This window comes from Carcharhinus amblyrhynchos, unplaced genomic scaffold (assembly GCF_965287045.1).
Source record: "Carcharhinus amblyrhynchos unplaced genomic scaffold, sCarAmb.v2.hapA scaffold_37, whole genome shotgun sequence".
Taxonomy (NCBI): domain Eukaryota; kingdom Metazoa; phylum Chordata; class Chondrichthyes; order Carcharhiniformes; family Carcharhinidae; genus Carcharhinus; species Carcharhinus amblyrhynchos.
In genome coordinates this window covers 6,016,696-6,038,781 of record NW_027649778.1, presented here as the reverse complement: position 1 = coordinate 6,038,781, position 22,086 = coordinate 6,016,696, and the positions used below count along the sequence as shown (strand labels likewise).

Here is a 22,086-nt window from a genome sequence, read left to right as displayed (position 1 = left end):
CTACTCAGATTGATCCTGACTGGAAACGTTGGTTCTATTTTCCCTCCACAGACACTGGCAAACATGCTGAGATTTCCCACCATTTTCTGTCTTTATTCCTTTAAGAGAGGACCACCTGTTTTAAAAAATATTTTTTCATGGGATGCTGGCCCCTAATCCTTAGTTTAAAATTTATTTATTATTATCACAAGTTAGCCTTACATTAACGCTGCAATGAAGTTACTGTGAAAATCCCCTGGTCAGAAGTCTCACAATACAGGGCTAAAGTCCAACAGGTTTATTTGGAATCATAAACTTTCAGTGCGCTGCTCCTTCACCAGGTGAGTGGAGAGGTAGGTTTGCAAACACTGCAACTTCTGACATTCCCTCCAACTATCCACAACACCTCCAACCTTTGTGTCATCGGTAAGCTTACCAACCCATCCCTCCACTCCCTCATTCCAGGTCTTTTATAAAAATCACAAAGAGCAAGGGTCCCAGAACAGATCCCTGGGGCACTCCACTGGTGCCGGACCTCCATGCAGAAAAAGACCTATCTACAACCACTCTTTGCCTTCTGTGGGCAAGCCAGTTCTGGATCCACAAAGCAATGTCCTCTTGGATCCCATGCCCCCTCACTTTCTCAATAAGCCTTGCCTGGGGGACCTTATCAAACGCCTTGCTGAAGTCCACATAAACCACATCTACTGCTTTTCCTTTGTCAATGTGTTTAGTCACATCTTCAAAAAACTCAACCAGGCTCATAAGGCACGATCTGCCTTTGACAAAGCCGTACTGATGACTTTTGATCCTATGATACCTCTCCAAATGTTCATAAATCCTGCCTCTCAGGATCTTCTCCATCAACTTACAGCCAACACATTGTACCTGCCAGCATGATGGTATTTCATTTGTACATAAAACCTGGGCATTAACTCCCTTCTAGGCTAAAACTACTTCCCTGTTGCCTGGTTATGGTAGGCGCTATCATAGGGGTCAAAGTGGAAGTTCCCACTGACTTGCTGACAAACAGAATAGGGATGTTCCTGCATCCAGGGTCATATCTATTCTGTGTCTGGGCAGTGACTGAACCTATTCATTATTGTTGCAAAATGTGTTCCCACAGAAGACTCTTCCAGATATGAATTCTGCTTGCTAATGGGTTCCCAGGCCTTTGGATCTCAACTATTTGCCTTTCCCATCATGCCTTTCAGTAACTTGCTTTGGCCAAAGTGAGCAATCCTTCAAATCCTTCAAAGTGAGTAAAATCCTTCAGATACCTTTAAAATATAAGCTGATGAGTCTTAAAATTATAGTTACTTGTCTAATTCTCCTATTGCATTTACATGTGTGTAAGTTATCATTTAACTCTTTATTGTCTAAAAACTAAGAAAAATGTAAAATAATCACTTTCATAGTACCTTGATTTGATTTCTTTTGAGATTTGATTTTTATGATTTTAAAAGTTTATCTATTAGTAAAAAGTAAGGCTTATATTAACACTGCAATGAGGTTACTCTGAAATTCACCTACTCCCCACACTCTGGCATCTATTCAGGACTTAACCAGCATGTTGTTCAGACTGTCGGAGGAAACCAAAAGAAACCCACATAGACACGGGGGGGGAATGTGCGGACTCCACACAGACAGTGACCCGAGGCTGGAATTGAACCTGTGTCCCTGACGCTGTGAGGCAGCAGTGCTAACTATTGTGCCACCGTGCCACTCATATTGTCACCTATTGAGATACAGTCAAAAGTATTGTTTCTCGCACACTATACAGACAAAACATACTGTTCATAGAGTACATAGGGCTTTTTAATTTAATTTATTATTGTCATGTATTAGCATACAGTATTGTTTCTTGAGTGCTATACAGACTAAGCATACCATTCATAGAGAAGGAAACGAGAGAGTGCAGAATGTAGAATTATAGACTTCTGTAGTGCAAAAGGAGGACATTCAGCCCATTGAGTCTGCACCAACCACAATCCCACCCCAGGCCCCATTCCCATAACCCCACGCAATTACCGTAGTTGGTTCCCCCCGACACTCAGGGGCAATTTAGCATGGCCAATGTACTTAACCCACACACCTTTGGGTTGTGGGAGGAATGTAGTCATGATGTGGGCATGCCGGTGTTGGACTAGCGTAAACACAGTAAAAAGTCTGACAACACCAGGTTTTAGAACCTGGTGTTGTCAGACTTTTTATTGTGGGAGGAAATCAGAGCACTCGGAGGAAATCCACCCAGACATGGGGAGAAGGTGCAAACTCTACACAGACAGTGAGTTGAGGTTGGAATTGAACCTGGGTTCCTGGCACTGTGAGGCAGCAGTGCTGCCCCAGCATAGAACGAGAGTAAAAGATAGAATTAGAAGGTATGGTTGGGCACAGCTTGCAAGAAGTCGCCTCGCTCTGGAGCCACCTTGAAAGGATGTGGATGTGCCGGCGTTGGACTGGGGTAAACACAGTAAAAAGTCTGACAACATCAGGTTTAAGTCCAACCGATTTATTTGATAGTAAACTCACAAGCTTTCGGGGTTTGTCCCTTTGTCAGGTGAATGGAGAGTTCTGGACTCAGACAGAGCATATAAAGCACGGACAGATTACTGATTAGTAACCCAAGATGCCTGTTGAGACTGTCCTCGTGTGCGGAACCTGGCTATCAGTCTCTGCTCAGCGACTCTGTGCTGTCGTGTGTCGTGATCTTGGGTTCATGTCGCACTATCTGTAACCCCCGTGACTTGCCTGGGTTTGCAAAACCTCACTAACCGTACTGTCTGGAGACAATACACACCTCTTTAACCTGTGATCAGTGCTCCTTCCACTCACATTGTCGGCCACTTTAGGACTTGAACAGCAGTTTAGGTGTAAAGATTTGCATTCTAATCAGTAATCTGTAAACTGTCTGTGCTTTATCTGCTCTGTCTGAGGCCAGAACTTTCCATTCACCTGACGAAGGGACAAACCCCGAAAGCTTGTGAGTTTACTGTCCAATAAATCGGTTGGACTTAAACCTGGTGTTGTCAGACTTTTTACTGTGCCACCTTGAAAGGCAGAAAGAAAGGAGAAGGCACAGAATGTCAAGGGTGATGGTTAGATTCTTTCTTGTTGGAGATGGTTCATTGCCTGCCACTTTTGTAGTGTGAATGTCACTTGCCACTTACCAGTCTAATTCTTGAATGTTCTGCTGTATTTGAACATGGACTGCTTCAGCAGCTGAGGAATCACGAATGGTGCTAAACGTTGTGCAATCATCAGCAAACATCCGCACCTCTATCCTTGTGTTGAAAGGAAGGTCATGAATGAACCAGCTGAAGGTGGTGGGAGTTTAGGGTGGTACAGCAGCACGTTGGTTCGCACAACTGCATCACAGCGCCAGGACCTGGGTTCGATTCCTGGCTTGGTCTGTGCGGAGTTTGCACATTCTCCCCATGTCCGCATGGGTTTCCTCCGGATGCCTGGTTTCCTCCCACATTCTGAAAGACATGCTGGTTAGGGTGCATTGACCCCAACAGGCGCTGAACTGTGGCGACTAGGGGAATTTCACAGTAACTTCATTGCAGTGTTAATGTAAGCCTTACTTGTGACTAATTAATCAAATTTAACTTTAGGATGCTACTCTGAGGGACTTCAACAGTGATGTCCTGGTACTGAGATGATAGACCTCCTGAAATTTTGTGCCAGGAATGAATCCAACCAGTTGAAAGTTTTTTCCCTGAATCCATTGATTCCAGTTTTACTTGGGCTCTTTGATGCCACACTCGGCCAGATGCTGCCCTGATGATCTGGCAGGGGTGAAACCATGATGAGGCAGGGGATGAGGCTGGTCCATTTCACTCCAGGTGTGCTGACAGCATGATGGTATTTTATTTGTCCATAAAATCTGGATGTTAACTCCCTGCTTGGTTTAAGTTACTTCCCTGTTGCCTGGTTGTGGTAGACGCTATGGTAGGCGTCAAAGTTGAGGTTCCCACTGGTTCACTCCCAAACTGAACAGACTTGCATCCAGGGTCATATCTATTCTGTGTCTGGGCAGTGACTGAGCCGAAGCTCCCTGCAATTGTGGTTTGCCGAAGGTAAGGTAGAGTAAAGGATCAGGGCAGCCAATGAGGTAAAACTCAGTCCAAAAGAGAAAATGCTGGAAAATCTCAGCAGATCTGGCAGCATCTGTAAGGAGAGAAAAGCGCTGACGTTTTGAGTACAGACGACCCTTTGTTAAAACTAAAAGGCAGAGAAAGTGGGAGATATTTATACTGCAGGGAAGGGAATGAAAGATGCGTCATAGCCACAGAAACCAGGGAAAAAGGCTGCTAATTGCAGCCCATAGACAGAATAAAGGGTGTGAATGGCCAAATGGCAGAGAAGCTAAAAAGAAGATGTTGGGGGAGGGGAAGAAGGAAAATGGATAGGAAAGAAATAAGATTTAGAAAAGAGGTACCATAGAGGGAGAAAAGGTAAGGGAACGGGCATGACCTAGGGGGGAAGAGTGGGAAGAAAAATAAAGAAAGACAATAAAGAAATAAAAATAGAATGAAAACAGAGGTGTGTATGTGGGGCAGAGCAAATCATCTGAAGTTGTTGAATTTGCTGTTGACACTGGAAGTCTGTAAAGTGCCGAGCCGGAAGATGAGATGCTGTTCCTCCAGTTTGCGTTGAGCTTCACTGGAACATTGCAGCAGGCCAAGGACAGACATGTGGTCGTGGGAGCGGGATCGTGTGTTAAAATGGCAAGCAGCCAGAAGGTAAAGGCAAAGCGATCACCCAGTCTACGCTTGGTCTCTGCGACATAGAGAGACGTTGGGAGAGACATTGCTCCACATTGGGAGCAGCGAATACAATACACCAAATTGAAAGCAGTGCAAGCGAAACGCTGCTTAACCCGGAATGAATGTTTTGGACCTTGGATGGTAAGCATAGAAGAGATAAAGGGACAGGTGTTACACCTTCTGCGATCGCGTGGGAAGGCGCCATGAGTGACAGGAGAGGTGTTGGGTATAATGGAGTAATGGACTAGGTTATTCCGGAGAGAACGGTGTCTGTGGAATGCTGACAGATGGAGCGAAGGGAAGATGTGTTTGGTGGTGGCATCACACTGCAGCTGGTGGAAATAGTGGATGATTATGCTTTGCATGCGGCGACTAGTGGGGTGAAATGTGAGAACAAGGAGGACTCTTCTTGTTCTGGGAGGGAGGGAAGAGGGTGAGGGTCATAGCACGGGAGATGGACCTCACGCTGTTGAGGGCCCTGTCAACAAATGTACGGTTGAGGAAAAAGGAGCAGATATTAGAAGCAATACTTTGGGAAGTGACATCATTGGAACAAATGCAACGGAGGTGAAGGAGCCAAGCGAAAGGGATGATCAAAATGAGTGGTGGAGCAGGCTCAAAGGGCTGAATGGCCTACTCCTACTTTCTATGTTCCTACAGATCCTGTATCAGTAATTAACAAAATCTCCACTCACAGGATTCCCTGCTTCAATCATTTATTTCACCAGAATTGCAAAGTACATTTCAGACAAATTAAAAGGCAAAACAGCAACAAAACGTAGATATGAGAGACATAAGAACGTAAGAAATAGGAGCAGGAGTAGGCCATCTAGCCCCTAGAGCCTGCCCCGCCATTCAATAAGATCATGGCTGATCTGTCGTGGCTCAGTTCCACATTCCCGCCCTCTCCCCATAACCCTTAATCCCCTCTCTTATCAAAAACCCATCAACCTGCGTCTTAAAAATATTTAGCGAGGTAGCCTCCACCACTTCAACGGGCAGAGAATTCCAGAGATTCACCACCCTTTGAGTGAAGAAGTTCCTCCTCAACTCCGTTCTAAACCGCCCCCCCTCTATCTTGAGGCTGTGCCCCCTAGTCCTATTATCCTTTCTGAGCGGGAAGAGTCTCTCCACCTCTACCCTATCCATCCCATTCATCATCTTATACGTCTCAATGAGATCTCCCCTCATTCTTCTAAACTCTAACGAGTACAAGCCTAGTTTATTCAGCCTCTCCTCATAGCTCAACCCCCTGAGGAATTAGAAATTAGTGAGATGGTGCGAGAGAAATCCCATCAATCACACCCGGAATATTCGATTGGAGAGATGCTTGTCAGTGTGACTCTCACTCACATCACCAGCGCTTCATTGCAAGCTGGAGTTAAGGTCAATCTTGCACAGCTTTTGGTTATAATCCTCATTCTTTTTGTTGTATGTGTTGCTCTACTTTTTGAGGCACAGGGCAATTGCTACATCACAGCTGCACCCCTTACTGCATTTTAAATCTGTCAGTAAATTATTAGCTGAAAAGAGTCAATGACAAACACTCAGTGTAATGTATGCACTACTGAATACATACATATGTAAACTCAAATATACGCACATTAATGTACACACTAATGTTAACAGTGGGTTTAAAAGCTGTGAGAATACACAATGTTGTAAGAATCATTATTCTTGCAGGTTCCTTAATGTGATGGGTGATCCATAATGGTTGAGGGATTAATAAGGTTATTGAGGCTTCCAAATATACAACTAATGTCATGAGGGGTTCCCTAACATGGTGATTTCTACGGGTGAAATTAACAGATCAGAGTCACACCACAGTCAGAAGCAGGAAGCCATCTGAAACCTTGATATCACCATGAAAGTTCCCCTCCTGAAATCTGGGAACTTGTGCTTTGTACGGACTCGATGGTTCAGATACCCACTGACCTGTCCCAGTGTACAACAGAGTACTGAATCCTGGGATTAAATGAGAAAATTCCAAGTCGTTTAAAGGAAGAAATCTTGTCAATTGCATTTAGGATTTCAGTTAACTATGATGGGGCGGATGGTGGCACAGTGGGTTAGCACTGCTGCCTCACAGCGCCAGGGACGTGGGTTCGATTCCCAGCTTGGGTCAGTGTCTCTATGGAGTCTGCACGTCCTCTCCGTGTCTGCATGGGTTTCCTCCGGATGCTCCAGTTTCCCCCCACAGTCTGAAAGACGTGTTGGTTCAGGTGCATTGACCTGAACAGGCACTGGGGTGTGGTGACTAGGAGAATTTCACAGTAACTTCATTGCAGTGTTCATGTAAGCCTTACTTGTGACTAATAAATAAACTTGAACTTTAAAATTAATTTGTAGCTTCTTTTAGTAAGTAGTAAGCATGCAAGTTGATTTATCAGTGAATTAATTGGGTGACTGATTCCTTCGGTCTTTGAAATTTCAGCTAGACTTTTTTGCTAATGCACAAAGTAGCACCAAGGTCAGTTTGCTGGAGTACAGATCCAACAGAGTACTGAAATGGGGAATATGGGGAGTGAGGGAATTTGGCACAGTGTTGTGAGCAGTGTTGGTCTTGACTGTTACAGAACCATGAGTGGTCAAGAGGAGTTGGTAAGACACAGCAAGAATAGAGAGTGAAAGTCCTTAATGAGATGAGGCATTAATTAGATAAGCAGGTAGGTGATTGTTTTGTGAGTTGTTTTCTAAAGTAATGATTTAAACTACTATTGGTATTAATGGAATGTTAATCATATTAAGATACACAAATGAAGAACATTATTTAGTTAAGTATTGTGAGCAAATATAAATAGGAGACTGGGTGCGTCATCACTCCCAGGAACAATATTTTAGTTTAGTTAGTTACTTTTGACATTTTGTTTTTGGCACGTAGCCCCACCAAAGGCTGTCACTGCCCCTCATTGGTGTTTAATTTACTGATTTTCATTTTATTTGAAAGAGTATAAATAGGGGCCAGGATGCATCTTCATCCCTGGGAATGATATTTTGCATTACTTAGTTAAGTTTTCTTCTGAAGTTTTGGTTTAGTTACAGTATCTACCAGGGGCTGTCCCTCACTCTCATTTTGTTGTTCATTTTTGGTTAATTGTTTTATTAAAAAAATATAAATAAGGGAAAGCTGGTAGGGACAGCATGGTTGCACAGTGATTAGCACTGCTGCCTCTCAGTGCCAGGGACCTGGGTTCGATACCCGGCTTGATTCACTGTCTGTGTGGAGTCTACATGTTCTCACCGTGTCTGCATGGGTTTCCTCTGGGTGCTCCAGTTTTCTCCCACAGTCCAAAGATGTGCGGGTTAGATGGATTGCCCATGCTAAATTCTTAGTGTCAGGGGGATTAGCTAGGTTAAGTACTTGGGGCTATGGGGATAGGGCACAAGTGGGATTGTGGTTGGTGCAGGGTTGACGGGCTGAATGGCCTCCTTCTGCACTGTAGGGATTCTATGATTCTATTCTATGAGTCTATGATTGAATGATACTTCTAAGCTGGAAATTTTAATTAGTTAAATAAAATATATTGCAAGGCAATGTATCCATAGTAATCACATCTCAGTAAGTGTCTGCAGCTTGAGGAACTGTGTGTGGCTCTGAGTGAATGAACTGGACTCTGAGCTTTGACCAAGGCTATGAGGGTGGCAAGGTGACACAGCGGTTAGCATTGCTGCCACACAGTGCTAGGGAACAGTGTTCAATTCTTGGCTTTGGTCACTGTCTGTGCGGAGTTTATAGATTCTCCCAGTATCTGCGTGGATCTCCTGTGCTCCTGTTTCCTCCCACAGTCCAAAGATATGCAGGTTATGTTGATTGGCCATGCTAAATTGCCCCTTAATGTCAATGGGATTCAGACTGTTAATAGATGGTGTCACAGGGATAAGGCCTGGGTACCATTGAACAGTCTCGATGGGCCAAATGACCACCTTCTGCACTGTAGGTTGGGGCGGCATGGTAGCACAATGGTTAGCACTGTTGCCTCTCAGCACCAAGGACCGGAGTTCTATTCCTGGCTTGGGTCACAGTCTGTGTGGACTCTGTGCATTCTCCCTGTGTCAGCGTGGGTTTCCTCTGGGTGCTCTGGTTTCCTCCCACAGTCTGAAAAGACATTCTGATTCGGTGCATTGATGTGAACATGTGGCTACTAGGGGAATTTCGCCGTCCCTTCATTGCAGTGTTAATGTAAGCCTCTCTCAATCTCCATTTCTCCTCCTGTTGCTATTTCCCTGCCTTCTCCTCACAACTCTGCTGCTGCTGCACATTCCTTCTTTCAAATAACCAGCTCTTCAATACCCTCATTCAACCTGCCTCTACCACCCTCTCACTCCATATATTCCACATCCTAACCAATCATTACACCAAATCCTTTTCTCATATCGCTTTTGCTTCTTTTGCAAATTCATTTAAATCTCCACCCTTTCATTTTCCATCCATTCACCACTGCACATCTGCAAAGCGTTGATTTTTCTGGAAAGTGTAGGTTGGAGGGATTAGTGGGGCATGTATTTGCGGGAATGAGGCCTGGGTTGGATGCCCTGTCAGAGAGTCAGTGAAGCCTCAATGGGCTGAATGGCCTTCTTCTACACTATAGGGATTCTATGTTTTGTTCTATAGAAATTTGGCATGTCAGCTACGACTCTCACCAACCTTTACAGATGCAGCATAGAAAGCATTCTTTCTGGTTGTGTTATAGCTTGGTATGGGCTCCTGCTCTGCCCAAGACCGCAAGAAACTACAAAAGGTCGTGAATGTAGCACATTCCATCACACAAACCAATCTCCAATCCATTGACTCTGTCTAAACAGCCAGCATAATTAATGTCCCCACGCACCCCAGACATTCTCTCTTCCATCTTGTTCTGTCAGGAAGAAGATACAAAAGCCTGAGGTCACATACCAACCGACTCAATAGCGGTTTCTTCCCTGCTGCTATCAGACTTTTGAATTGACATACCTAAGTTGATCTTTCTCTATACCCTATCTATGACTGGAACTCGACATTCTGCACTCTTCTCTTTCCTTCTCTATGAACAGTATGCCTTGTCTGTAGGAGCAAAATCTTTCACTGTATCCCAATACATGTGACAGTAATAAATAAAATCAAATGTTCTAAGTATGTTTTTCTCCTCCTGTTGGCTCACTCAGCACCTGCCACAGTGCCAGTCTGGCAGCTATGTTCTTCAGGCCTAGCCAGCAGTGGTGATACTATCAAGCCACTCTTGGTGATGGGAATTAAGGTCCCCCCCGCCAAAGTACATTCTGTACCCTTGCCATCCTGAGTGTTTCCTGCAAATACGGTGTCAATCGCTGAGGGGGAACAGTGTGTGGTAATCGCAGGAAGTTCCCTTGCCCATGTTTAACCTGATGCCATGAGTCTTCGTAGGGTCTGGAATCAGTAGAGGACTCCCAGGACAACTCCCACACAACTGTGTACCACTGTGCTGCCACCTCTGCTCATTCTGTCCTGCCCGTGTACCCCAGTGAGAGTCAATGGAAATGCCTGCACCTACAAGAACTGTTCATCTTCCTGGGAACCATTCTATAAAGATCGAAAGATATGGGGGAAAAGGCAGCATCAGGATCTTAGATGATCAGCCATGATCAAAATGCTTGGTGGAGCAAGCTCAAAGGGCCGAATGGCCTACTCCTACTTCTACTTTCAATGTTCCTACGATTTCTGTATCAGTAATTAACAAACACTCCACTCACAGGATTCCATCCTTCAATCAGTGTACGTTATTTTGCCAGAATTTGGAAGTAAATGTCAAATGAATTAAGAGGTAAAACAGCAACAAAATGTAGATATGAGAGACATTCGGTGAGGAATTAGAAATCAGTGAGAGGGTGAAACAGAAATCCCATCAAACACACCCGGACTATTTGGTTGGAGAGACACTTGTCAGTGTGACTCTCACTCACATCACCATCGCTTCATTGCAAGCTGGAGTTAGGGACGGACTTGCACAACTTTTGGTTCTTATCCTCAAACTTTTTGTTGTATGCGTTGCGATATTTTTTGAGGCACAGGGCAATTGCTACATCACAGCTGCACACCTTACTGCATTTTAAATCTGTCAGTAAATTATTAGCTGAGAAAGAGAAGATAACAAACATACTCAGTGTAGTGTATGCACTACTGTATACATTGATAAGTCCACTCAAATATACACACATTAATGTACACACTAATGTTGACGGTGGGTTTAAAAGCTGTGGGAATTCACAATGTTGTAAGAACCACTATTCTTACAGGTTCCTTAATGTGGTGGATGATCCATAACGGTTGAGAGTTCAATAATGTTATTGAATCTTCCAAATATATGGGGCAACTAATGTCGAGAGGGGTTCCTTAACATGGTGATTTCTACGGGTGAAATTAACAGATCAGAGTCACATCACAGTGAGAAGCAGCAAACCATCTGAAACCTTGATATCACCATGAATGTTCCCCTCCTGAAATCTGGGAACTTGTGCTTTGTACGGATCGGACAGTTCAGATACCCACTGACCTGTCGCAGTGTACAACAGAGTACTGACCTCTCAAATTAGGTGAGAACATAGAATAGTACAGGACAGTACAGGCCCCTCGGCCCTCGATGTTGTGCCGAGCTATGTGCGAACCCAAGATCAAGCTATCCCACTCCCTATCATTCTGGTGTGCTCCATGTGCCTATCCAATAACCGCTTGAATGTTCCTAAAGTGTCCAACTCTACTATCACAGCAGGCAGTGCATTCGACACTCCAACCACTCTCTGAGTAACGAATCTAACTCAGACTTCCCTCCTATATCTCCCACCATGAAGCTTATAGTTATGCCCTCTAGTAACAGCTACATCCACCCAAGGAAATAGTCTATGAACATCCACTCTATCTAACCCCCTCATCATCTTTTAAACTTCTATTAAGTCACCTCTCATCCTCCTCTGCTCTAAAGAGAAAAGCCCCAGCTCCCTCAACCTTTCCTCATAAGACCTACCCTCCAAACCAGGCAGCATCCAGGTAAATCTCCTCTGCACTCTCTCCAATGCTTCCGCATCCTTATAGTGAGGTGACCAGAACTGCACACAATATTCCAAATGTGATCTCACCAAGGTCCTGTATAGTTGCAGCATAACCCCATGACTCTTAAACTTAAACCCCCTGTTATAAGCTTCTTCACAGCTCTATCCCCTTGAGTGGCAACCTTCAGAGATCTGTGGATATGAACCCCAAGCTCTTTCTGTTCCTTCACATTCCTTAGAACTCTGCCATTGACCCTGTAATCCACATTCAAGTTTGTCCTACCAGAATGAATCACCTCACACTTATCAGGATTAAACTCCATCTGCCACTTTTCGGCACAGCTCTGCATCCTATCTAAGTCTATTTGCATCCTACAAGAGCCCTCCACCTCATCCACTACTCCACCAATCTTGGTGTCATCAGCAAATTTACTAACCCACCCTTCAGCCCCTCCTCCAAGTCATTGATAAAAATCATTAATAGCAGAGGACCCAGCACTGATCCCTGTGGTACACCGCTGTCAACTGGCGTCCAGTCTGAAAATTTTCCCTCCACTTCCACCTTCAGTCTTCTATGAGACAGCCAGTTACTTCTCCAATCAGCCAAATTTCCTTCAGTCCCACATCTCCTTACTTTCTTCATGAGCCTACCATGGGGAACCTTATCAAACGCCTTAATAAAATATTTGTATATGACATCAACTGCTCTACCTTCATCTACACACTTAGTTACCTCCTCAAAGAATTCAATCAAATTTGTGAGGCAAGACTTACCCCTCACGCAAGCATGCTGACTATCCTAGATTAAGCTGCATCTTTCCAAATTGTCATAAATCCAATGCCTCAGAACCCTTTTCATTAACTTACCGACCACCAAAGTAAGACTAACTGGGCTATAATTACCAGGATCATTCCCATTTCCTTTCTTGAAGAGAGAAAATTCCAAGTCTTTTAAAGGAAGAAATCTTGTCAAGTGTTGCATTTAGGATTTCAGTTAACTGTGATGGGGGCAGATGGTGGCACAGTGGGTTAGCACTGCTGCCTCACAGTGCCAGTGAACCGGGTTCAATTCCCAGCTTGGGTCAGTGTCTGTGTGGAGTCTGCACATTCTCCCTGTGTCTGCATGGGTTCCCACCGGATGCTCCCGTTTCCTCCCACAGACTGAAAGATGTTCTGGTTAGGACGTGTTGACCCGAACAGGTGCTGTATTGTGGCAACTAGGGGAATTTCACAGTAACTTCATTGCAGTGTTAATATAAGCCATACTTGTGACTAATAAATAAACTTTGAACAGTGATTAGCACTGCTGCCTCACAGCGCCAGGGAACCGGATTCGATTCCCAGCTTGTGTCAGTGTCTGTTTGGAGTCTGCACATTCTCCCTGTGTCTGCGTGGATTTCCTCCAGATGCTCTGAAACCAGAGCATTCCTCCCACAGTCTGAAAGATGTGCTGGTTAGGGTGCGTTGACCCAAACTGGTGCCAGGGTGTGGCAACTTAGGGAATTTCACAGTAACTTCATTGCCGTGTTAATGTAAGCCTTAGTTGTAACTAATAAATGAACTTTACTTTTCACTTTTTAAAGTTCTATAATTTTGTGGTGAAGTCCATTCCTGCCGTCCGCCTGTCTGCACCAGCTCTCCCAATCCCTATTTCTCCTCCTGCTGCTATTCCCCTGCCTTCTCCTCACAACTCTGCTGCTGCACATTCCTTCTTTCAAATAACCAGCTCTTCAATACCCCCATTCAACCTGCCTCCGCCACCCTCTCACTCCATGCATTCCACATCCGAACCATTCATTATGCCAAAATCCTTTTCTCATATCGCTTTTGCTTCTTTTGTGAATTCATTTCAATCTCCACCCTCTCATTTTCCATCCATTCACCACTGCACGTCCGCAAAGCGTTGATTTTTCTGCAAAGTGCAGGTTTGAGGGATTAGTGGGGCATGTAGTTACGAGAATGAGCCCTAGGTTGGATGCCCTGTCAGAGAGATGGTGCAGCCGCGATGGGCTGAATGGCCTCCTTCTGCACTGTCGGGATTCTATGTTTTGTTGTATGGAAATTTGGCATGTCAGCTACGGCTCTCACCAACTTTTACAGATGCAGCATAGAAAGCATTCTTTCTGGTTGTATCACAGCTTGGTATGGCTCCTGCTCTGCCCAAGAATGCAAAGAACTACAAAAGATTGTGAATGTAGCGCATTCCATCATGCAAATGAGCCTCCCATCCACTGAGCCTGTCTAAAGCAGCCAGCATAATTAAGGACCCCGGGCATTCTCTCTTCCGTTGGGAAAAAGATACAAAAGTCTGAGGTCACGTACCAACCGAGTCAAGAATACCTTCTTCCCTGCTGCTGCCATAAGACTTTTGAATGGACCTACCTCGCCTTAGGTTGATTTCTCTTTACACCCTAGCTATGACTGTAACACTGCATTCTGCACTCTCTCTTTTCCCACTCTATGAATGGTATGCTTTGTGTGCAAGAAACAAAACTTTTCGCTGGAAACCAATACATGTGATAATAAATCAAATCAGATGTTCTAAGTATGTTTTTTCCTTCTTGTTGGCTCACTCAGCACCTGCCGCAGTGCCAGTCCAGCAGCTATGTTCTTCAGGGCCCAGCCAGCTCACAGTGTAGTGGTATTACCAAGCCACTCTTGGTGATGGGCATTGAAGTCTCTCCCCCCACCAACACAGTACATTCTATATCCTTGCATTGGCCGTGCTTCCTCCAGGTGGTGTTCAGTATGAAGGAGTACGGTGTCATCTGCTGAGGGGGGTGGACAGTGTGTGGTAATCAGCAGGAGGTTTCCTTACCCATGTTTATCCTGATGCCATGACCCTTCATAGGGTCCAGAATCAATAGGACTCCCAGGACAACTCCCACACAACTATGTACCACTGTGCTGCCACCTCTGCTCATTCTGTCCTGCCCGTGTACCCCAATGAGAGTCAATGGGAATGCCTGCACCTACTAGAATTGTTCATCTCCCTGGGAACCATTCTATAGGGATTGGAGGATATGGAGCAAGGGGGTGGGGGGGGTAATCAGGATATTGAATTAGATAATCAGCCATGATCAAAATGAGTGGTGGAGCAGGCTCAAAGGGCCGAATGGCCTACTCCTGCTTCTACTTTCTATGTTGCTATGATTTCTGTGTCAGTAATTAAGAAACACTCCACTCACAGGATTGCATTCTTCAATCAGTGTATTTTATTTTGCCAGAATTGCAGAGTACATTTCAAATGAATTAAGAGGTAAAACAGCAATGAAACATAGATATGAAAGACACTCGGTGAGAAATTAGAAATCAGAGACAGTGAGAGAGAAATCCCATCAATCATGTGTGGAATATTTAATTGGAGAGACGCTTGTAGTCACATCACTTTCCTTGTATATGTAAGCTGGAGTTGTGATGGTCTTGCACAGCTTTTGGTTATAACCCTCAAAGTTTTTGTTGTATGTGCTGCTATACCTTTTGAAGCACAGGGCAATTGCAACATCACAGCCGCACACCTTATTACCGCATTTTAAATCTGTCAGCCAATTATTAGCTGAAAAAGAGGAGATAACAAACATACTCAGTGTAACATATGCACTACTGTATACATAGCTAAGTCCACTCAAATATACACACATTAATGTACACGCTAATGTTGACAGCGGGTTTAAAAGCTGTGAGAATTCGCAATGTTGTAAGAAGCATTATTCTTGTAGGTTCCTTTATGTTGTGGGTGATCCATAATGGCTGAGGGATCGATAATATTATTGAGGCTTCCATATGTATGGGGCAACTAATCTCATGACAGGGTTCCCCAACGTTGTCATTTCTACGGGTGAAATTAATCGATCAGAGGGTTAGCACGGGTTCAATTCCCGGCTTGGGTCACTGTCTGTGTGGAGTCTGCACGTTCTCCCATGCCTATGTGGGTTTCCTCCAAGTGGTCCAGTTTCCTCCCACTGTCCGAAAGGCGTGCTGGTTAGATACATTGGCCATAGTCAGTGTACTCAAACAGGCACCGGAATATGGCAACAAGGGGATTTTCACAGTAACTTCATTGCACTGTTAACATAAACCTACTTATGACATGAATAAATAAACTGTGGAAATGGAGATGAGGAGGAATTTCTTCTCTGAGGGTTGGTAAGATTGGGGGAGGTGAGAAACCAGGTGTGAATCTGATTTTTCATCTCCCACTTAACACCTCACCAAATGATAGGCAGGACAGGTTGTAAGTTCGCACCCTTCAGAACAAATATACACTTGAAAAGGCAAATCACTTATAAGATAAGCAAAAGTATATCTGTCCTTCCCATGTATCACTCAGGAAGTCTATATGCCACTTTGTGGAAAGCAGACTTCCTCGCTTTAGTTTGGATAATAGGCAAATTTGAAACTCCATAAGACATAGGAGCAAAATTAGGCCACTCGGCCCATTGAGTCTCCACCATTCAATCATGGCTGAGATATTTCTCATTCCCATTCTTCTACCTTTTCCCCATAACCCCTGATCCCCTTATTAATCAAGAACCTATCTATCTCTGTCTTAAAGACACTCAATGACCTGGCCTCCACAGCCTTCTGCGGCAAAGAGTTCCACAGATTCACCACCCTCTGACTGAAGAAATCCGTCCTCATCTCTGTTTTCCAGGATCGTCCCTTTAGCCTGAGGTTGTGTCCTCTGGTTCTAGTTTCTTCGACTAGTGGAAACATCCACTCCATGTACACTCTATCCAGGCCTCGCAGTATCCTGTGCTTTTCATAAGATCCCTTCTAAACTCCAGTGAGTACAGACCCAGAATCCTCAACTGTTCCTCAGAGCTTTGCCTGGTCGATCGAGGGGGCAAAGTACGTGTTGACTGGATAGTGGTAGAATTCCACATTACAGTGGAACTCCCTAAGCTCAAAATAGATTTTGTTTGTGGTGTTTTACTTACAGCACTTGGGAATCCCATTCTCACAGTTTGTAGTGTACAGTGTTAGCTTCGGATCGCATCCCATTTTATCAGCTTCTTTATAACAGTTATCGTGTTCTTGACAGCATCTGAGCGGGTTGACATACAGGAGACATCATTTCAGATGTAAGTTTATCATGAGGAGACTGGATCTCAGTAAGGGGCTCAGTATTTCCAACCTAAACACAGACAGAGTTACCAACTGAAAATGATTTTTTTGCCCCCCCCCCAAAAAAAACTTTATTCACCTAAAATCTGAAAGACACATTAGAAGAAATTTTCAGGTACTGGCTTTTTGAGGTATTAAAGCTCAATCCTCAGGTACATTATTGCAAGTTAGTGAGATTGGTGCACTTTAAGGACATGGTCTTTTCCAATTCCATTACATTGCATTTGTTCACTGGGGGAGGTGATGGCCTGGTGGTATTATGGCTAGACTATTAATCCAGAAACTCAGCTAATGATCTGGGGACCTGGGTTCGAATCTCGCCACAGAGATGGTGAAATTTTAATTCAATAAAAAAAATCTGGAATTAAGAATTTACTCATAACCATGAAACCATTGTCAATTGTCAGAAAAACCCATCTGGTTCATTAATGCCCCTTTAGGGAATAAATCTGCTGTCCTCACTGAGTCTGGCCAGTGGTGGTTGCCCATGACAAACATGAAGTTTGCCTACAGCAAACATGGAGGTTGCCCACGACAAACATAACACAAGAACATAAGAAATAGGAGCAGGAGTAGGCCATCTAGCCCCTCGAGCCTGCCCCGCCATTCAATAAGATCATGGCCGATCTGTCGTGTGGAACTGAACATGGAGGCTGCACACAGCAAACATGGAGGTTGCCCATGACAAACATGGAGGCTGCCCACAGCAAACATGAAGTTTTTGGTGTTTTACATTTGCAATCCAAGTTTGAAGCCTATTTTAACATGTTGCTTTTGTATTTTGATATTAGAAGATTACTGAAGTTTCTAAGGGACAGCAGACATCCAGTTACATTGGGTTATTTATTAAGGTGACCAGGTTTTCAAAAGTCTAAACCCAGACACACCGAAGATTCTTCAGCTCTGAGACGATGATCATGTTGAGTGACCAACAGCAGCAGTCTGAGGGAAGAGGTAGCTGAGAATAGGAGGTCATTTGTTGAAATCTGTGATTGGTTAAGTCTTGAAGCAGAGGTTATAAGCAACAGAATTTTATTTCAGTGGATCAAATCTTCCGAGGAGTGGTGATCACCAATCATCGGATTGCTATCCACTTGACTTACCTTCTCATCCGGAGCTCCAAACTGGGAGTCCAGAGAAATGTGAAGTGCCCATTCCTCATAGAGGCTCGGGGTATTTTGCGGGGGGTGGGGGAGGGGGTGGTGTGGTAGAGAGGAATCAAATTTTGATTTCATTTGATTTATTTTTTATTGTCACATTTTTATCATACAGTGAAAAGTATTGTTTCTTGCATGCTGTACAGCCAAAACATACTGTTCATAGAGAAGGAAAGGAGAGAGTGCAGAATGTAATGTTACAATCACAGCTACGGCGTAGAGAAAGATGAGCTTTGTGCGAAATAGGTGGAATCATTGTGGGTGGAGATAAGGAATAATAAGGGGAGGAAGACACTGGTGGGTGTGGTCTATAGGCCCCCAAATAATAACTTTGAGGTGGGGCAGGCTACAAACAGGCAAATAATTGATGCGTGCAGAAACGGAACGGCAATAATTATGGGGGATTTTAATCTGCATATTGATTGGATGACCCAAGTCGGATGCGGTGGGCTTGAGGAAGAGTTCTTGGAATGCTGTCGGGATAGTTTCCTTGAACAGTATGTGACGGAACCTACGAGGGAACGAGCTATCTTAGATCTGGTGTTATGTAACGAGGCAGGTAGAATTAGGAATCTTCTTGTGAGGGATCCTCTTGGGACGAGTGATCATGGTATGGTTGAATTTTTGATGCAGATGGAGGATGAGAAAGTAGGGTCCCGAACCTGTGACCTCTGTTGGAACAGAGGGGAGTATGATAAGATGAGGGCGGAATTAGCGAATGTAGATTGGGGGCGCAGATTAGTTGGTAGGACAGCTGAGGAACTGTGGAGGATTTTTAAGGAGATCTTTCTTGGTACTTAGCAGAAATATATTCCGATGGTAAAGAAGGACTGTAAGAAAAGGGATAACCAGCCATGGTTATCGAAGGAAATAAAGGAGAGTATTAAATTGAAAGCTGATGCGTTCAGAATGGCTAAAAACAGTGGGTGATTAGAAGATTGGGAAAGATTTAAAAATCAACAAAGAATGACTAAGAAGGTGATAAAGAAAGAAAAGGTAGACTATGAAGCTAAACTAGCACTAAATATAAAAAAAAGACAGTAAAAGTTTTTACAAATATATAAAGAAGAGGAGGCTGGCTAGAGTGAATGTTGGACCCTTAGAGGATGAGAGCGGGGATTTAGCGGTGGGCGATGAGGAAATGGCTGAGGCTTTAAATAAATTTTTTGCCTCAGTCTTCATGGAGGAGGACACAAATAGTTTGCCAGATATTAAAGATAGAAGGATGGTAGGAGTTGAGGGCCTAAATGCGATTACTGTCACCAGAGAGGTAGTCCTTGATAGACTAATGGGAACTGAAGGTGGACAAGTCCCCAGGACTGGTTGGAATGCATCCCAGGGTTCTGAAAGAAATGGCAGAGGTGATAGTGGATGCCTTAGTAATTATTTATCAAAATTCGCTGGACTCTGGAGAAATGCCGGAAGATTGGAAAACGGCTAATGTTACGCCGCTGTTTAAAAAAGGTAGCAGACAAAAGGCAGGGAATTATAGGCCGGTTAGTTTAACGTCTGTAGTTGGAAAAATACTAGAATCCGTCATCAAAGAAGAAATAGCGAGGCACCTAGAAGAGAATGGTTTGATCGAGCAGACGCAGCACGGATTTGTTAAGGAGACGTCGTGTTTGACAAATTTATTGGATTTCTATGAGGATGTGACTAGTGCGGTAGACAGAGGGGAACCGGTGGATGTGGTGTTTTTAGATTTCTAAAAGGCGTTTGATATTGGCCTTGGAGGGAGTGCAGAGGAGGTTCACTTGGCTGATACCAGAGATGAGGGGGTTGGACTAAATAGACTAGGTCTGTACTCGTTGGAGTTTAGAAGGATGAGGCGGGATCTTATAGAGACGTATAAGATAATGAAGGGGCTGGATAAGGTAGAGGTAGAGAGATTCTTCCCGCTTAGAAAGGATAGCAGGACTAGAGGGCACAGCCTCAAGATAAGGGGGGGACAGTTTAGATCAGAGTTGAGGAGGAACTTCTTCACTCAAAGGGTGGTGAATCTCAGGAATTCTCTGCCCGTTGAAGTGGTGGAGACTACCTCGCTGAATATATTTAAGTCACGGGTAGATAGGTTTCTGATAGGGGAATTAAGGGTTATGGGGAGAAAGTGGGAGAGTGGAACTGATCCACTTCAGATCAGCCATGATCTTATTGAAGGGCAGGGCGGGCTCAAAGGGCTAGGTGGCCTACTCCTGCTCCGATTTCTTATGTTCTTATGACAGGTACAGCATGGGGTTAGATACAGAGGAAAGCACCCTCTACACTGTCCCCATCAAATACTGCCAGGACAGGTATTCACATTTCCTCTTAACTTCTTTCTCATTGACAGTTTATCTGTTCTGAATCGTGCCCAGTTTTTGGGCGTTGCTTCATTTGCTATTGCCCGCACTCCTCCAGCACATCCCTGAGGCCCCCAGTTGATCACTTACCTCCAAGCACGATGGGAAGGATCACAATGAGTTTAGGGGACTCCATGATTTCTCAATTCCTTCCAGAGATGCATGTTTGTCACCTCGGGGCTCTGTCTCTTTTATTCTGCTCCGGGTGCGGTTACAACCCACATTTGTGCAGCAAACGCAAATAGGCTTCCAACCCCATTGGGCACACATTTCAATTCTCACCGTGACCCAAGGAGGGAGATGTTTGAAGAAGCTGTTGTCATTGGGTGGTGCAGATGGGCTTGGTTTCATCAACCAAGTGATGACATCTGGAAAAGTTCACCAAACAGGTTGATAAGAGGTCAGAGTCATTCAGCTGCCAATCCACCACAATTCCCACTTGAAATCATAATAGTCAGATTAATGATATCCTGACATTAATTACCAAGTAAATTTACTGACTGGGATGGAAAATTCTACACGCCGCAATTGTTAAGGGCAGCTCCCTAATTCACAGAGTTAATATAAATGTGGATAGGTGTTGCATGTTCTCTACTTTAGAACAAGCTGTGATGCACCACGTGGTTAAATATTCTGCCAAAACTTGCATTTCAGACTCACATGTAACCAATAATTCCAATGATGCACAGGCCAGTAACAGCCAGGAGGAGGAAGCACTTTATTAAACAGTACCCCCGTGAGAGTCTGCACCTTCAGGAACTGTATCCCACTGAGAGTCAGCACCTTCAGGAACTGCATCCCAGTGAGAGTCAGCACCTTCAGGAACTGTATCCCTGGGACAGTCAGCAACTTCAGGGACTGTATCCAAGTGTGAGACAGTACCTTCAGGAACTCTATCCCAATGAGAATCAGCACCTTCAGGAACCGTTTCCAAGTGAGAGTCAGTACCTTCAGGAACTGTACCCCAGTAAGAGACAGTATCTTCAGAAAGAGTATCCCAGTGAGAGTCAGCGCCTACAGGAACTGTATCCCAGTGAGATACAGCACCTTCAGGAACTGTACCCCAGTGAGAGTCAGCACCTTCAGGAACTGTACCCCAGTAAGAGACAGTATCGTCAGAAAGAGTATCCCAGTGAGAGTCAGTGCCTTCAGGAACTGTATCCCAGTGAGATACAGCACCTTCAGGAACTGTACCCCAGTGAGAGTCAGCACCTTTAGGAGCTGTATCCCAGTGAGAGTCAGCACCTTCAGGAACTGTACCCCATGAGAGTCAGCACCTTTAGGAGCTGTATCCCAGTGAGAGTCATCACCTTCAGGAACTGTCCCCCAGTGAGAGCCAGCACCTTTAGGAACTGTGTCCAAATAAGATTCAGCACCTTCAGAAGTGTCCCCCAGTGAGAGACAGCACCTTCAGGAACTATGTCCAATGAAAGTCAGCACCTTCAGGAACTGTACCCCAGTGAGAGTCAGCACCTTCAGGAACAGTATCCTGGTGAGTGTCAGCGCCTTCAGGAACTGTACCCAGTGGGAGGCAGCACCTTCAGGAACTGTACCTCAGTGCGAGTCAGCACCTTCAGGAACAGTATCCTGGTGAGTGTCAGCTCCTTCAGGAACTGTATCCCAGTGGGAGACAGCACCTTCAGGAACTGTATCCCACTGAGAATCAGCACCTTCAGAAACTGTATCCCAGTGAGAGACTGTTGTGATGATCCC

General features: G+C 44.5%; 1 protein-coding gene across 1 annotated transcript in view; it reads right to left on the bottom strand.

Annotated features, from left to right (window-relative positions):
- Positions 1 to 6,567: 6,567 nt before the first annotated feature.
- Positions 6,568 to 22,086, bottom strand: part of LOC145362134 (basic phospholipase A2 4-like) — a 36,496-nt gene continuing 20,977 nt past the window's right edge. The window contains exons 3-5 of the mRNA XM_080218191.1: positions 16,691 to 16,797; positions 15,139 to 15,306; positions 6,568 to 6,716 (exon numbers count right to left, since the gene is read on the bottom strand). Coding sequence (XP_080074317.1) covers positions 6,568 to 6,716; positions 15,139 to 15,306; positions 16,691 to 16,797 — 424 coding nt within the window. The remainder of the gene's footprint in view (positions 6,717 to 15,138; positions 15,307 to 16,690; positions 16,798 to 22,086) is intronic.